The 17,832-nt window shown below is 42.8% G+C and overlaps 1 protein-coding gene across 8 annotated transcripts in view; it reads right to left on the bottom strand.

Moving 5' to 3' along the window:
* Positions 1-17,832, bottom strand: part of ADGRL3 (adhesion G protein-coupled receptor L3) — a 478,112-nt gene that overhangs the window by 22,500 nt on the left and 437,780 nt on the right. For all 8 annotated transcript variants that reach the window (XM_079307369.1, XM_079307366.1, XM_079307362.1 and 5 more), the window contains 3 exons: positions 14,645-14,813; positions 11,772-11,897; positions 9,087-9,183 (listed from right to left, as the gene is read on the bottom strand). In XM_079307369.1, coding sequence (XP_079163495.1) covers positions 9,087-9,183; positions 11,772-11,897; positions 14,645-14,813 — 392 coding nt within the window. The remainder of the gene's footprint in view (positions 1-9,086; positions 9,184-11,771; positions 11,898-14,644; positions 14,814-17,832) is intronic.

Below are 17,832 nucleotides of genomic sequence, written 5' to 3' on the forward strand. Positions count from 1 at the left end.
TTCCCTATTAAATTTCTCTCAAATAGGTTTGTTGTCACTTGCAGCATCTAATCTATTCATTGTGAAGCTATTAATACTGACTGCAGTGAAATGGAGTTTCAGCAAATGAGGTTGTTAAGCTCTGGGCCATCTTCTGCCACATGAAACATCCTGTGCTTTTATGCAGAGACAGAGGAGGGAAAAGTATTTCTTTGCCCCTTTTTTTCCCCTTCCTTTCTTTGGCAATGATTTCAGATGACAAACCACTTCTGGATTGTAATCTGCAGGTCATGTTCAAAATACACAGCTAGTCCACATTGATTTATAAGTATTTGCTCACTCACTAATTACTTTTTCACATCCTGGAGCAGAAACACTGTCTCAGGATGGGGTATTTCTTTATACCACCACTACTCCTTACAAGGGTTTATACCACATTGCATCTTGACTATACAAACATACATTGTCTCTAAATATTCCTGTTTATGACTATTTCTCACTAAACCTGAGGTCTTACCCAAGATGTGCAGAGAGCCCCACCTGTGGTGAAAATTGGGCCATGCTTCCAGGAATCTTTAAAAGCAGCTATGCTTTTTTTCCTTCCTTCCTCCTTCACAGTCATCATATCAAGACTGCTCTGCAGCAGTACTCTGCCAGATCTAATACTCCCCAAAGCCTGCTCTGATTTCAGAAATTGCCTTGCCCTTACTTTTCCTCTTTAAAGCTGATCCACCTAATGACTGAACTTCCAATTATATGGCTGTCAATCCTGAAATCAAAGCCAGTTCATAATATCTCCCAAAGGAAGAATGTCATGTCACTCACTGAAATCACTGCAACAAATCTCAGCTAACTCAGTCCCAGGCAGCAGAGAGGCAAAATAAACCAGGAGAATATCAACAATGGGATTAATTTTGCACATAGGCAGAAATAAGAGTTAAACTAAGTTTTGATCCTTGATGCAGAAAATCGTAATTTTTCTAGCATAAAATGTACAGCTGATTGAAAAGGAGGGGGAAAATAAGAGAAAAACCGCCAGAAGCCATTTGCTAGTCCAAAAGGCTGGTGATTTTCCCTTACAAAGAGAAAATATTCCTCTTCTGCTCCTATCACCTACCTGGAACTTTTCTATACTTCATATGTGATTATCAGAATGGGTCATTTTGAGACCAGTTGCTGACATTTAGCCAAACCAACAGCTGCTTAACAGGGTTGCAGAGATTTTTTGGCTTACAGACAGCAATCCCTTGTGACAGAAGTGGTGCAATGGCATGTGGATTACTCCCTCCAAATACACCCTCCATCTGGGCAATGGGCCCCAGGAAGGGGCATCCATGGCATTAGGGGAAGTTAAGTTTGCCTGTAAGAGTTAAAAGAGGGAACAGAAGAAGCAGAAGGGCAGGGGAGATGCAACCAAAGAGCTTCATTAGGAAAATGCCAGCAGTGGTGAGATGGGAAGGTAAAGGAACAGCCTCCTGCAGTGGGTAAAATGGAAGTTTTGAGGTCCTGATATAAAATGACTATGCTATTTCTTTTGCAGGCCATCCCTGGAATTGTGAGCACTGACACAAGCACTCAGAGTGCTGGGACAGTGAGCACCCTTGAACACCAATCTGCCCAGAGAAGAGCAGGAGATGCAGCATTTGAGCAGCTGTGGCTGATGAGATGCTAGAAAATGCCACAGGCTGCCTCTGCATTAGCAGCCAAATGCTGTCAGGGATTCTACCCTGCTTCTTACCCCTTGATTTCCACCAAGCATCTCCAAAAACCCCTTCTCAAGCAGTGGCCTTGACATAAAAATAACAGAAACTGAACATCTAATCATATTCCAGAGGGGGCAGAGACTGGCACTGCTGCCACTGTTTGTGGCTAAACCACAGTCCAGCCTCTTGATGGACCCCTTGAAACACAGAATAAACTTCCAGGACTAAGGGCTTTGCAATGTGAAGGATGATGCTCAAGGGCAAGGACTGCTGCACCCCTCAGGCTCATGCAGCACCTTGCCCCTGCCAACTCAGCAATGGTCAGCACAGATAGGGTTAGGCACAGGCACCTCTCAGCACTCTGCACAAAGGGACAGGTTTGGGGGAGAGGGCAGTGCTTTAGATTTGAAGCAATGACAATGAAGAAGTGAAATTTGCACATTGACAGATGATAATATCTGAATGATCACTGTGGCTGCTGTCCCTGCCAAGGGCCATCCCAGGCTCAGCTTTGATAATTCCTCTGCATTTACATTCATCAAACCCTGAGCATGAGTGAAAACAGAGCTCAAAGCTTCTAAAGCATCTCCAGGGGGTGCTCAGTTTTAAACAGACATGGCTCTTGCTCTGCACCACATACCCAGCTGTGCAGTGATGGTACTCACAAGACCAAAGTGCCTGCAGAAGACTGACGTTTTTCTTTAGTCCAACTGTCTTTGAGCTCTTAAGTGCTCAAAAACCAAGAATAAAGTGTATTTTATATCCATGACCATTTGGTGGCATCTGTAGATGCATTCATGAACAAGGAGAGCAATTGCAGGCACCTTGGAATTCCTGAGTCCTCTGCACTGAACCTGCTTACCCCAGAACCACAACAGGAACAAGAAATAATGGAAAATAAAGTAACCATTAACACTGCTGCCAACATGCATGTTCATATAGTCACAATTCACTAATTTAAAATGAGTAAATCCCCACACCCTAAAATGATCTGTCTGAAAGACCTGACATGAAAGCTGACTGGTTAAACAGGAGAAACTGGGGCACTGTTTGCTGCCAACTGTAAAAATACAACAAGTGGAAAGAAAACAGAGGAAGTACTTATTCTCTAAAATCATCATACCACAAGAAAAGCCATAGGTGTTACTCAGAGTAGGTAAGAAGTGCGTAGACAGACTGTGATAAATCATTTGGTGGTGTCCTCTGAATATCCTATCAAGATGAGCACAGGCACTTCCACCTCTGCTAGAACTTGGCTGCTTGCTATTTGTTTTATATGCAACATAAATTTAGCAGAAACCTCTCTGTCAGGCCGGTCACATTAATTCATCAAGGAGCAAACAAGCATCTTGAGAAAGGCTGATGCATGACAACAGTAACACTTCCACTGTCCAAATTTCCACCTTCTCTCTGCTTTATTGAGGCAGCAAAGGATCAGCAGTGCCAAATGGGTTATAATGAGCAGCAACTGCACTTTGAAGTGGACCAGGGATGGGGTCTGAGATCTTTGGGGAATCCAGTTCTGCTCCTTTCTTTTTTTCTCCTTTTCCCCTCCTCCTCTGTTTGCCTGTGCTTTTTACTACACCAAATTCCACCTGCTTTCACTGCTGTATTGGCCAGTTATGTCCACACCACAGCACCCACCATCCTTGCAGACAGCTAAACTGAAACTTCTTGATCTTGCAGCATTGAGAGGCATCCAGCAGCCCTCATCTCTCAGCAGAAAGGCCAGACCTGGTGACCAAAACCTGACTCATTGCACTGTCTCAGTGCTAACCTATACCTCCTGGCTTCCAGAGTGACAGTCTCCTACCAAAGGAAGAATTCAGCCTTCTACTGGTGTTTTCTAAATAACAGCTTCTGAAAAATGCAGGAAAATATATCCACCTGAAAATAATTCTGCAACACACACAGTTGTCCCTACTGAATTCACAGTGTAGATATGATTTCAGCCTGGAAATCACAGCTTAATTATATTTTTAGGTGGGTGGAAGGAATTTGATGGGAGATTTCATTTAGGAAACAATCAGGTCTCGGTTGGGTTAGAAATCAGGATATTAATGTTCTTCATTTTAATCTTCCTCTCTGACTCAGATTCCCACTGTTTGAATTTGAGCTCAATTTGTTCTGTTCATTATGAAGAAATCCACATGAATTTGACATTAAACTGATTACCTCTGAAAACAGTAGCAATAATTTCCCTTTTTCCTGTGTGTGTTTCAGATTAAGTCTTTGTGGTTGATATAAAAACACAGAGGAGAAATAATAAAGCAAAGGGAAACCAAGTATTTATTCTGGAACACTACCCAAAAGAGGAAGCATGCAATGGCACTTATGAATTTGGGAAGAAAATGCAAGGGGGAGGGACAAACAATGCCCTCATTTCCATTTCCCATTTGCATGGGAGCAAACAGGGAATGAACATGGCTTTCCTAGTCAGGGATAATATCTGTGCCAATTTTGGGGATCTGAGGGCTTTGTGATTACTCTGATGGGGTTTGCTGGCAAGGGCATGCTCCCTCATGAATGGAGCCTTAGGGCCACATGGATGAATTTGTATTTAAGATTTGCCATCCTTCAGTAAGAGCTGGGAAGGGTCCTGGACTCCAATCTGCAACAGATTTTGAGATCCTTGTGACCCCTGTATGATCCCAAAGAGACCCACCAGGATGCCACAGCCCTGCCTGGCTCTGGGCACCCACTCCTTGCCTGGTGACTGTCTCCTGGCTGATCCAGCTGTGCTCTAGCTCAGTTTCCAGTCTCTGCCAGCATCTCCTGGTGGTCTGGGCTGGTTCATCCCCTTACCTTGTCCAGGGCTCTGCCTCCTGGCTTAATCCCCTGTGGCACAGTGAACCATCACTGGGGGTTTGGATTGTGCTGCTGTTTCTTTTCTTTCAGATAAATGGAGAACCAAGGCAGACCATCAAGAAGGTGGTCTCCCTCCAGGAGACCTCCATGGAAGAGGGTGGTGGGGATGGTGAGCAGTACTTTGGGGGTGGAAAAACATAAAATATATATATATATATATATAGCCAAAAGACATGAGGTGTGCATTCTCCTGTTTCTATAGAAGAACTGCTATTGGGATAAACTATTAAACTTCTGTCTAGTTTATAAGCTAAGAGCATTACAGCAGGAGAACAGCACTTGGCCTAACACACTTCTGGAGCAGTTTCTATTCTCTGTGAAATCTGGTGGATTTACCCCTAGCCCAATTATTTCCCTGAAGGAGGAGAAACTACTCTGTGCTAGCTGGAATTGATAAACACAACTCCATCTGAGCATTTTCCTTTAACAAAGCACTGCCTTGTAGCAGTGACAAAGTCCTTTGTCTCTGCTGCTCTGAGCCTTACCAAAACAAGGAACAGTCCTTTCTTTAACAGATAACTTCCACTTTTCCTTTGAAAAAAATATCACATACATCATACCACCACCTCCCTTCCCACAGCTTGAAAACCTGAAGGGTAAGAATGTACCACATAGTTCATGATGTTTTCTTTTCCTCTCCCAGTTGTCTCATATCCAAAGAGAGACAGTAATTACTGTATTGCCTCTCACCTAAGACATGGATAAAAATAGGCTGGCATCAGTCACATTGCTGTTTCGTGCTATGACTGCTTGTTTGCAAGGCTGCCTGAGCCATCCCAGAGCTTTGTGACATGAACACTCCTAAGGTGCAAACAGACCCATCCCTCAAAATCCTGAGGTGGCCAGCTGGATGTACCCAAGCAAGCTCTGTTGCTTTTCCTTCATACATTCCACTTTTTAGCTTTCAAAGTACTAAACTCCAGCAAACAGTCCATCCTACATCATTCCTTTAGTGCTGCTTTTTTAGCACTGCATCCAAGTGCCTGTGTTAAGATCACACACCAAACACCCTGCAGGCAAAGGGAAACTTCTTTTCCTACTTATGAGGTAATCAGCTTGGTTCAGCTTTTACACCTCTGAAGTTTTCAGCACTAGGAAAATAAATGTGGAGCACAGTCTGGATGTCAAATACATGGCAGAAGTATGCAGCCAGACCCAGGGTGTGAAAAATTGGTCAGAGTTGCAGAGTGGAAGTGCAAGGAGCAGGAATCCCCCTGGATCTTGAAACTGAGACCATGATCTCAGGGTGGACAGGCATGCTCTTCATTCAACAATAAAAAAGAAAATCCACAGCCACTTTCTCTTCCCTTCCTCCTGATTTCAGTGGTATAACAACCCCAAATCACTACTAAGCCATAATGAGCAGCAAGGGGAAATAAAGCCAGACATAGTTTTTTATTAATCAATAATTAAATGCTACCTTCAGGAAATATCGGAAATAGTCTTGTATGCCTTATGTCAGAGTGAAGTTTTCCTTACAGAACACATTACATCAGGCAAGTTTGGGGTTATTCCTGAAACTCCTGGTATGATAAATGAGAATAAGGAAAGTAACATTATGGTCAATTACTTTTGGCAGGGAGAGGGGGGAATAGAAGATAAAAGAGAATATGAAGCTAAAAAGAGCCATAAGCAGTATGTTATCTGCTCAATCAGAAGAAGACATAGCTGTATGTCTAAAGGAGGGATGCACTAACACAGACACCACATTCCAGACTGATGCCCAGGAAGTTCATGAAGGAAAAAGGGATGAGATATCATACAGAAATGCCAGTTATCATACAGGAAATATGGATAGCTAGAATAGTCTTGCCTGAGATGTTATCATGTGCCAGGAGGCTGTGAATATGATGGATGGTTCAGGGAAAAAACAGGTTTGAATGAGCTAGTACCCCAGTTAGAGGATGTCTCACTGCTTTCTGCTCCCCCAGCAGAAACATGAAAGCTCAGTGCTGGCCCAGGACATGGAGAAGTGGAGTTAAGCTCCAAGACCTGGATGCCAGGACAATTCTGGGAACAAAGGATCATTTTCTTCCTGTTTTAGAATACAGACTGCTCTCTGAAGGCTCTGGGGAAAATGCCAGCATACATAAAAGGTGGGATAATACAGATAATTTTGTGCAAAAGGTGTCTAGGCTGGGAGGGCTAGAGTGGGAGTTCTGAACAGGAATGGGACCCTGTTGTATCGGCCTCAGGCAGGGAAAGCTACTGACCATACAGCTCAATGCTCACATTTGAGTCCTCTGAGCCTTAACAGCATGCTTGTAAATAAAACATTAGAGAAACAGCTCCTTTAAAGATGAATATTTATGTAAATATTAAGAGTAAGACAAGAACAGTGAAAAAACACATTCCCCCACTGCTCTGTTCAGGCTGCAGTTCTCTGGAGAGTTTTCTCTGTGGAAAGCCCTAAGACCACAAATGTTTCTTTTCAGCTGAAATAAACAGGAGAAAGGGAGAAATACCGAGCCCCATGCAGCTGTGTTTACTGTTGATATCAGGTGCATTTCCACATGGAACTGACCACCTGCTGCTTTGGACATATCATCTCCCACTGAAATGTTTTTAACCTCCACTTTGCAAATACTTCTGTTTATTAGCAAAAAAAAAAAAATTCCCAAAACCCAACAACAACAAATATTGTACCTGCCTGTGTGAAAAAGAGGGAGGATGACTGTAGAACAGTAAAACTTACTCAAGTCACTTCACTGTTCCACCTGAAAGGCTTTCTTTCTAAGACACTTATCAGGCTGCTTCTGTAGTCAGTAGAGGGATTCAGGCCCTTCAGGTGACTCACCTCATCAGTGTTACACCAGGGAAATAGCTGGATGAAACCTGCTTTGAAAATGCTTCCCCTGGCAGTCCATTTCCCACCTGACCTTTAAATAACAGGCACATCTACTAACAGGCTCTCACCACACTGGGATGAAGACTGTCCACTTGAAACCTCTTCACTTGTCCCACCTGACAGTCATTCTTCCCTATTTGCACAGAAAAAAATGCACAACCAAAAAAGGAGAGACCTTTCTTCTGCTAACAAGCCCAGAAGATCCTGTTTGCTAAAACATCCCTTGGTAACCTCAGCTGCATCAGAGAGCAAGTTCAACCTCTGTGCTGACTGAAGGAGCAAACATTTCATGCATGACACATTTTGGTTTGGCACTGAGATGGAGCAGTGATATGGCTGAGGGAGACAGTGGTTCTTGCTGGAACCTTTGTGTGACAACCAATTCCCTTCTACAGACCTGGAGAAGCCTGGCTGCTGTTCTGCAGTCTTTAATGCAGAGACAGAGAGAGATGTGGGGGCAATGTATGTGGATAAATCAGGCATTTGCAGTAATGAAACCTTAGAGTCAACTTTATTAATGAATCTTCAGTGCAAAGGGAAAATATCCTGGCACAAAAAAGACCTGTGAGTTGAAGAACAGTACAGCTCCCTGTTCCACTGCCTTCCCCCTTTGCACTGATTTGGGCATGTGTATCATGTTCAGGGAACAGAATCATATACCACTAGTTCCCCTAGCACTCAGCAGTCAATATTACTCAGCACAGTCACAATCCTTCAAGCCTGTCCTCAGGCAAAACTCACCCTAAAATCAGTGTAAATTCTGTGAGAATAAAACTGAACAGGAACCAAAGCCCCAACTCAATTCTCAGTTGAGCTTTGCAGACCAACCATCAGGACTGGAAATATGTTTGATTTTCACCATAATAAGAGAACAGCTAGGCCCAGTAATCCCAATTCTACCCTCTCTTAGTTTCAGCATCAACAGAACAGAGTTTGGTTGCTCAATGTTAATTCATAAAGTAGCTGTACTGGAAGAGAAAGGAAACAATCTCTGAGGCTCTTTTTCTGGTATTCTGTTACCACCGCTTTCCTACAACTGCCTGAAAAACACTTGGTTTAAAAAAGCTGTTCATATTTCCTCTTGTGCCAGACACCACATTTTGTTTGGCATATACATTTCTGATAGCCTTTCCTTCACAGATGTCTATAAAGTTCACATCAGTCAGTTCTTTAAACTAGGTATATTAACACCAACACAGACAATTTTGTTCCAAGCACAGTTTTTTCCTTGCATCTATGTTCTGCTGTTCACTTTTGCTTCTGTAGAGATGACAGTATTGCTACATATGCAGGACAATCAGGACTCCTGTGATGCTTAACACAGGCTCTACAGTGCTGTAATGGCCCATTTTCACTGTCAGCAATGAGGCCTGACACATCAGCAGCTTTCTGAGAGAAAGGGGAGATTGCAACTTAATTTCATTCCTCTCTTTCACTTTTCCTAACTTCTGTCCAGAAATGACAATTCTTGAAAATGCACGTGTAGAAATAAAGAAAGAAAAGGAAAAGAAGGCAACAACCACCATAAAACCTCCTCCCATTTTCACTGTAACATTTCTTGGGTGGTAGAACAGGGTCCAGTGACCTTTGGGGTGGGGAGGAAAAGGCAGGGGGCAAAGAGGCAACACATTTCAGACTCCTTAAATCCATCAGAAGAGTTAGAGATATGAAAAACAGCACATAATTACCTCTGTTGAGTGAAGCTGAACTGTTTATATCTCCAGTAATAAAGGAAGACTCGGACTGCTTTCGAACTGTGTCATTCCACATCCTACGGATCCGGCTCTGAAGAGGGATTGAAGCACAGCAGGCAATGAATCTTTAGCAGCTGTAGAGAGGTTTCTTTCTGCCTCACTAAAGATGGCTACTGGCATGTCTAGCTCAGGATTAGACTTGCTCCTAGCCAGCTGTAAGCAAGCAGTTGCTGTTTTGTTGTAACCTGCCTCATGCATGCCAGACCCTGCCAGACTCACTTCGTAACACAAAGAAGCTCAAAGAAAAAGTGTATAATTGAATTGCTTACATCATAATTAAAATAAATAAAATCATGAAGACCCCGTGCCAGCTACAGGTTTACCAGTATAGCACCAAATAATGGAAAAATAACCCACACACAGAAGCACATGTGCTCCTCATACTCAGATGACTTGTTTCTTATTTTTTGTGAAGCATAACAGAAGACTTGACTTGTATCTTGGTGTCCCTGAATGAACAGAAGTTTTCTATAGCTATTTTCCATCTTGGGGATTTTAGGGGGGCAAAAAAACTCCCCACAAATGAATGACTTCTGTTCCCATACTGAAAAATCTGTGATGGTTTTGCCATCTGTGGTACAGCTTCTGCTACTGGCAAAAGGGTCCTGAATATGTTAGCCTTCTGTTTTATTCCTCAAATATGCTGTGAAGTATCTGCCTCTGTGGCATTTGCATCACTGTCTCAATCCTCCCCAACCAGACCTTGCAAAATATCAAAAAATCAGCCAAAATGCATCTTGTGAGCAGTTCAGTCCCAATCCCTGCATGAAGATGGCTGGAGAACCCAGGTGTCCCAGGGAAACTCTCCCTCTCCTCACATCTGTGACTCTGATGGATGTTTTCCCTGGCTGTGTGAAAGTGATGCTAGGTGATCTGGGAAACTGGGAAACCTTTTTCCCACTGTGACAGACCACGTTTTTCTTAAGTGCCAAATATCCAATGGTTTCCACAGTGAGATTTTAGCCATGAGTGATCTACCAAGGTTTAATCATATAGTCTCAGGCTGAAAAATCCTAGATTACTCATTAACCATGGAATAACAGCATCTCCTAATCATGCATTAGCCCTCTATGTCACATGAAGCCTATGCCCTTTTACAGTAATTATTTTTAACCTGGACATTAAATTTATTGTATTTTCTGACATGATCCATTGCAGATTAATTATTCTGTTTTCTACACGCTTCTCAGAAAAGAGATATTATAAGCTTTCCTTCTTAAATAGGTCTTCCCTATTCAAAGTTAGGAGCCAGATGTTTCCAACAACTCAGACTGATCTCCATCTACTCTCCATCACCTCTATGAGGTTTCTCCTGGCTACAGTGGATCTTAGGAACTCCATCCTTCCAAGGACACGCTTCTGCAGGCAAAATAATCTTCCTTGGTGCCTAAAACCTCACCTGCCTCAAGGGAACTGCTGCCAGAAGCCTCAGCTCATCTTCAAAAAGGTTTTTTTCTCTTGTGCTGGGACTGGTGAGAGTGGGGGACCATTAAAGTCAGCTCCTCCTGGAGAGCACCAGCACAACAGCTAAGTTATATACCACCAGAGGCTTTCAAATCAGCCACCTAAATGCTGCTGGATATTGGGAGTTTTGGACATTACTGGGATTTGATGGCCTACTGCAGAGAGGTTCTATTGCTTTTATTTGCTCTGCACAGCTATCAGACCTATGAAAACACCAAAGCAGAGCTTTTGGATGACATCTTGGAAACCACTGCAAATAAATAATGATTTGCTCCAAGACATAAATTGCAAATTAGGTTTTCCTGGAAAGTTGTAAGCTGTTACTTGCTGCATGTCTTTTATAATTTAATAGTGGAACTGTCATGTATAATTACTTCCATTACTAATACTGAATAAATTTGTGTTTGGTTTCTATTGATTAAGAAATAAGCTTCTTCATTTTATATGAACTCTTCATCCATAAATCTGCATCTCTACACACAAGTTAGCTTCAAAACTGTTAAGTGTGCAAACTACACAAAACCTGAATTTTCAGGTGACCAAAGGCAACAAATCTAGTAGCTTAGTGAAATAGTCTGACCCCAATGGCTTGACGTGAGAGGTCTATAAACTAAGACAAATTGTGTGAGGCACAGAACAGACCAAACCACTGAATGTCAGAAAGCCAGCTCTTTCACTGGGAAGTCTGCTACAAGACACTTTTAATTCTTTTTACAAGAAAAACACTTGGTGTTTCTCGCATCATTCTTGTACATGTTAATAGTTAATAGTAACAATCTTCATCTCATGATTAATGGATGTAGTAGAATGTAGCACAGCTGACAAAATGCTCCCACCTCCTTCTTCCCATGGAGAGCAGGCAGGACACCTCAGGTGACAACCACCCACCTGCCTCTGGGAAGGCAAGTTTGGACTTCTTATTCCCAACAGAACTATTTAGAAGGTTATTGGAGAAGCATTTAATTGTTATCACATCACAATTCAGGGGAAGCCACTGTGTTGAGTTCAGGTCTGGAAGGGAGGGAAATCTCTGCAGGTGCACGGGGGAGAAGCCTAAGGCAGCTCCTTGGGTGCCGAGAGGAGCTTTCCTCCCAGAACGGCTGAGAAGGGTCTTGGCATGGCACTGGGACACAAACAAAAGGTGTGGGGCATTACCTGTGAGCCTGTGGAGTATCTTCCAGGTGTCCTTGACCCCGAGGTTTTTCCTGAGCCGATAGAACTCTCTGTACTTTTCCCACTACAGCAATGTGTGCGCAGGCATTTCCCGTACTCTTTACGCACCTGGCCAAGCAAAGAGAGGAGCTGTTAGCAGGCAGCTCCTCCCCCAGCCCACTGCCTTCTGATTCTCAACACAGCCCCTGGTTCTTCCTCAGTGCTTCATTAAAACAAAACCTGCTGCAGAGTGTGGGAAAGCAGTCTAGTGCCCCTTGCAGCTGAGGATGCCACGAGAGACTGCTCCCATGCAGCAAAGCTGCTCGCTGGCACCAGCTGGGTACAGCATCCTCTGAGGCACATCAAAGGAGCATGGGAGAAAGTGCAGGTACACTGTTTATGACTGAAAATTAATATCGTTGCAGATTTGATATAAACCAGCATATTGGCTCATCAAGGTACTAAAAGTTATTGCTTCTGGCAGGGGACTAAGAAAAAAGAATTCCAAGAGAAACATATGAAAGCTATTGATTTTTTATTAAAAAAAAATAGTTTCTTGCAGTCAGATTGAAATTTGAGGAAACTGTAGAACCAGAAGCATTAGAGGTTATACTCCCAACACTCGGGGATGGCTGGAACCTGTTTTTCCACAGCACCTGTGCAAGCCAGTCATGTTTTAAATGGGCATTGCAGCCTAACCTGTGCCACCTCCTTTGCCTCAGAGGAACTATACTGACTTGTGCCAGGACAGGATCTAACCTTCCACCAAGCTTCAGGTGTGACTTTTTATGGGCAGCAATACTCAGAAACCAGATGAGACAGGGCTGAAGGTGAGCAGACTGTACTGAAGAGCCAAAAGAGGGTCATATTACCCATTGACACAAAAAAGCCCCCAAACCGTCATGCATGTCCAAAACACCAATTGAAATTCCTTGAAGCACACAGCTATAGCTGTAAAATTTTGCCAAACTCTCCATGAGCCTTTCCCAACTCTGTGAAACAACTGTTTAAATAGCAAATTACAGCTTTTTCATTAGGCTCTTCCTTAAGCGCTTGAGACAAACACATACCACAAGTGCCCAATATGCTCGAGTGCCTAATCAATCCTTTGCTGAGAGAAAATAATTCAATTGCTTTAATTAGCCACCCACTGCTTGCCTCTCTGCAGTGCTCTGCCGATTTTTTAGGCCATGATAGATAGCAAAGGCAAGAATTTTTATTTTTTTTTTCTCCTTTTAAATAATACCTCCCTCAGCTCTTAGGTCAGAGAGATGCATCCACCCCACAGCAAGGTACCAGCTGCATTCTCCTTCCCTCTGTGCAGTCGTAAATCAGGAACAATTTCCACAGTCATCAGTGGTGGTTTAAGGGTGTAAATTGGCTTAAGACAGAGAAGAGAATGGTTCTGTCATGCTGACTGAGAACCCCAGGAGCCAGGAAGGCTGTGGAGCAGTACAGGGATGCTGGGTTAGGACTGACCCTTTGTGAAAGTGGGAGGATGTACCAGTCAGAATGGTGCAGAAATTCAAACTCCTCACAGAGAGGCACCTGCATGTTTAATAAGCAATGGTGATATTTCCTACAGTCTTACTATCATTTTGCCTGTAAACTCTCTTGCTGAAAGGTTTGGGATCATCAGCAGGAAGTCACATCTAGATAAAGCATTTAAGCTTCTTAAGATGGACAAATTTGAGATGCAACGACAAAACTCTTAACCCCAGAAATATTCCTTTGGTTTAAAAAATGACATTTAAACACGGCTCTGCAGATCCTTTCAGAGACATCACTTGCAGAGCTCACTTTTTATGATTAATTTTGACTGTATTTTCATGGGTCAGATCTTCCCTGCCCGTAATAGGAAAATGTGAGCAACAGAGGAACAAGCCTGTGGCTCTAGAGGACAGATCTCAACATGGATCTGACTTTACTCAATAAGCCATTTCACTAAAAGATACTGGTTACCCAGAGAAACTGGGACCAGTGTATCCACTTAAACTCTCTCCTATGTTTATAATGGTTCAGTAAACTGCCCTTTGAAACTAAAATGTACACAGCAAATTATCAGCAGACATCACAGAATTGAAGAGTTCTGTTCAACTGAATTTAAGCAGAGAACAAAATGGTTCTTAAAAATACTTATTACTGATTGTCAGAGACTGTAAATTCGATCTACATAAACACAAAATTTTTATTCTGTTGGGGTACATCCCTCCCCTTCAGAGTTTATCTAAGTTCCTCCACTGTTATCTTGCAAATGTTAATTGGGGCATACTTCAGTTTCCACCAAGAAGCACTTGCTGTGCTTGCTTTGAGGAAGATTTCCAAAACACTGTATCAGTCCCAAGCAATACAAAGGCTAATTAACTGCTTCAGAGCACAGGTCCTTCAGATCTTAAAAAAGCAGGGGAAGCAGCCCCTATTACAACCCAGCAACCCACACGTGCTGCCACAAAAGGGGCAATTTCCTGCAGGGACTGGAAAGGAAGATGTAAAGCTCCACTTTGCTGTGAGCACTCAGCCATGTGAGCACTTTGTGGATGCTGGTGGATTCTCTCTTCTCACACTGGCACACAAGGAAGGAGAATCTGGCTGACAGCAGGCAAAGCCCTGTTACAGGGCTCTGCAAACTGACAGCTGCCTTTCCCCTTGCCTCTGACACACCTGCCAGGCCCTGGCAGCTGAAATGCCACTACCACATGTCCTTGTCAGAACCCAGCAACTGGCTGGTTTTCCAGTCTCAATACCACCCCTGTTAGGTGCACAGAGATAGATCTGTGTGATAGGAATTCAGGGCACACAGAGGATGTTGGCTGTGGTTGTTAGGCAACAAAACACCTCGTTACCACCTCTCTTGCTGCCGGGAACCGCCGTCTTACCTTTTTCTGGAGGACACAATGGAAAATGAATATAAACATTCCCTGCAGAGAATTGAATATGGTGAAGAGATAGGCCATGATGACTGTGCTTTCATTAATATACATGAGTCCGAATGCCCAGGTCAGTCCTAATAGGCAGAGTAGGGCTATTGCACCTATAACCCAGGACCTGTTAGGAGAAACACAAAAAAAAAAAAAAAAGAAAAAAAAAAAAAGAAAAAAAGAAAAAAAAGAATGGGATTGGTTTTTCATCTACACAAAAGAAGGCACGTGTCTACAGGCAGGAAGATTTTGCCTCTGGTTTTAGCAAAAAGAAAATAGCATATCAAAATAAATCATAGGGAGCTTTTGTCTTCAAGGTGAATGCAGTTTACAAATCTTCAAGCTTGAGGAAATACAAGCAAATGGAAGTGTTATGAGCATAGAAATTTATCATAACCAAAGCACATTTGTAACCACAATGTCTCTATTCTTTTTTAAATATGTAGAAGCAGTGTGCATGTAAATGACATGTAGATGTTATTTCTGCAAATGGAGGAAAAGAAAATAGACCAAATGAAATGACAACTCTGATTCTCACTTTTTTTAGTGTCCACTGGTTTCACAGGAGTGCCAGCTGGATAAGCTTCTCTATTTACACTTAACACCAAGACACATGTATTGCTGCATTTTAGCTATCTCCCATATGCCTGTGAGCCAGATAAACAGCTCCAGGCAGGTGGGCAAGCCTTCCCCACTTGCCAGATCCACTCCACAGAAGGATGTTCTTTGCAATGCTGCTTCACACTTCTTGCACCCTGCGACGAGGGGAAGTGTGTGCACTCGTACAGACACTCACACTACATTCACTAAAGCTGCTGCCACACTCCTGCCCAGAGAAAAGGAGGGGCAATCCTTCTTCATGTGGGCTGAAAACTAAGATTATCACTTGCTCCACCTCAGGAGGGCAGTGGGAGTAGAGGTGTAGCCACTGCTTGGCCCCAAATGTTGTTCCAACAAAGAGAGAGAACAGGAGGTTTTTGCCTGCTTTCTCCCACTGATTTTCTGCCTGGACAGCAGAGCTGGGGACATGGGATGACTGCTGCATGTTAGAGTTTTTGGGTGTTTTCAGGAAAGCTGGAAGCTCTGCTGGGATGGCAGGAGGAGTATTCCATTTTACCCTACTAAATAACATTTAGTCATCTCCTAAATTACCTTCTCAAAAACCGATCTTCAAATACAAGGACAAGTGTGAGAAGCAGTATAGAAACTCTGTCCAGCCCCTAGCTTTGTTTTCACATAATTTATTACCTTCAACTTTAAAGGAACTGCTGCTGCACAGGGAAGGGAGTCAACTTCTAGCTGGGGAAGCAAGCAGCACCTTGAATACCTGGGTTGCCCTTTACCTGAAGGCTTTGGTTTTCTTCTGCCATCCCCTGTTATCATTAGATGTAACATCATAAAAATGAACCCACTGATATCCAATCTTTGCACCTTGTCTGCCCCAAGGCCCCCTGAGGTGCTGCAGAAGGGCTCACAGGGACAAAGACCTGCCTATGTTTCCAAACCCCTTCAGCCTTGAGGGAATGTGACCTGAGTTTGGGCATGTTTGGGCTTCCATCTGCTAAGCAGAGAATGGGGCAAGGGGGAGAAAGATGAAGCAGCAGCAGCCTGGGGGGGACAAGGCAGTCCTGCAGAACTCAGACAACCTCTGCTGTAGAGATGCCATGGCAGCCACAGCCTTGAATCCTTTTCCTTATAGCAGGGCTTGTCACAAACAAAAGCATACTAGTGTTGCATTCAAGTATTTTGTTGTTTGTTTTGTTGCTTTTCTTTTCTTTAGGTGTTAGAATGAAAATGCAGCATTAAGTCTTCCACTGAAGTTTATAAAATATGTATTATTTAACACATGACCAGAAGAGCTCCCTAAGGTAGCCACTTATTAAGACAGTTCTTTAAAAATCATTATTATGTACCTAGCAGACCAGAACAGCTCCTTTCAAGCATTTCCAGTCAATCCCTCTAATAAATATTTAGCGTGTTGCAAATTGAAAATACACTCTCACAATCCTTCAGAAAGGTAGCCACTAGATAAAGTTTATAGCTTTAGTCTCTTGGGATATTTTTCTCCCCAAGATTCCACCATCAGTGAGAGCATGCTATTGTCCTAGTTGCATACCAATTAATAAAATACAAATAATGTTCTTTTTCACAAAAAAAAAAAAAAAAAAAAAAAAAAAGAGAAGAACAAATTAAGTGGAAACACATCCCCCCTTTTTTTCCCCCCTCTTTCCTCTTTTCTCATCCCCAGAAAAAAATTTCCTGCACTTCCAGAGTCTTTCAAAAATTATTTCCTGGATATCAGAAAAGAATTCTGCTCTGAAGCACAGCCCATTCTTGAATCTGATTAAAGAGCCTTTGGCTGCAGAGGTGTGCAGGAGTTAAACAGTTATTTAGTGAAGATATGCTACCTTCAGTGTTGGAACCTGTGGGTTAGAAGACCCCCAACAGTGCAACCTGCACACGTTAACAGTGCTGTGCCTCAGAAAACAAGACCTGGCAATAAGGAGCACGTGGAGATCACTATGAACAGCTCCATCCTGCATCCACAGAAAAACACAGAGCCAAGCAATGAAAGAGAACATGGGAATGGTGCTGGAAGGACAAACACAAAGGACTCTTCACCAGAAGAACAAACTGAAAGTCTATTGCAAAACTAATTTGCTTCTATTTTGTGCTACTGCACATTACATTTTTTGGTTGCAGGAGAAAGAGTATGGATGCCCTAAGGTATGTAATTACTAGGCATTTTTTGGCTTTCTTCACAGGTTTGGGTTTGTTTTGTTTTGGTTTTTTTTTGGCACAGCTTGAGGTTTTTTCTTGATTGTTGTACAGACTTGCTGTTGCTTTTCCATGGCTTTTCTTTCCCGCAGTGGAATTTTATTGCAATAAAGAAAGAAAAATATTCATTTTTTGGTGCATTTGAAAATCAGTAGATTTACAATTAGGGACTATTAGGAGGTACTCCAATGAGTAAGACGTCTCCAATGCACCAATGCACACAGATTTGCTTGCACTACTCCCATTAACTAGAGGGGGAATGATGGGAATAGCAGCCATGCACCTTTTTGAAAATTTGCTTCTGTGTCTATATTACCATAAAGCAATCCCAGTGACAGAGCACAGTGGACCAGAGGCTGCAGTTGGTA

Source organism: Erithacus rubecula (assembly GCF_903797595.1).
Source record: "Erithacus rubecula genome assembly, chromosome: 5".
In the NCBI taxonomy this organism is placed as follows: Eukaryota; Metazoa; Chordata; class Aves; order Passeriformes; family Muscicapidae; genus Erithacus; species Erithacus rubecula.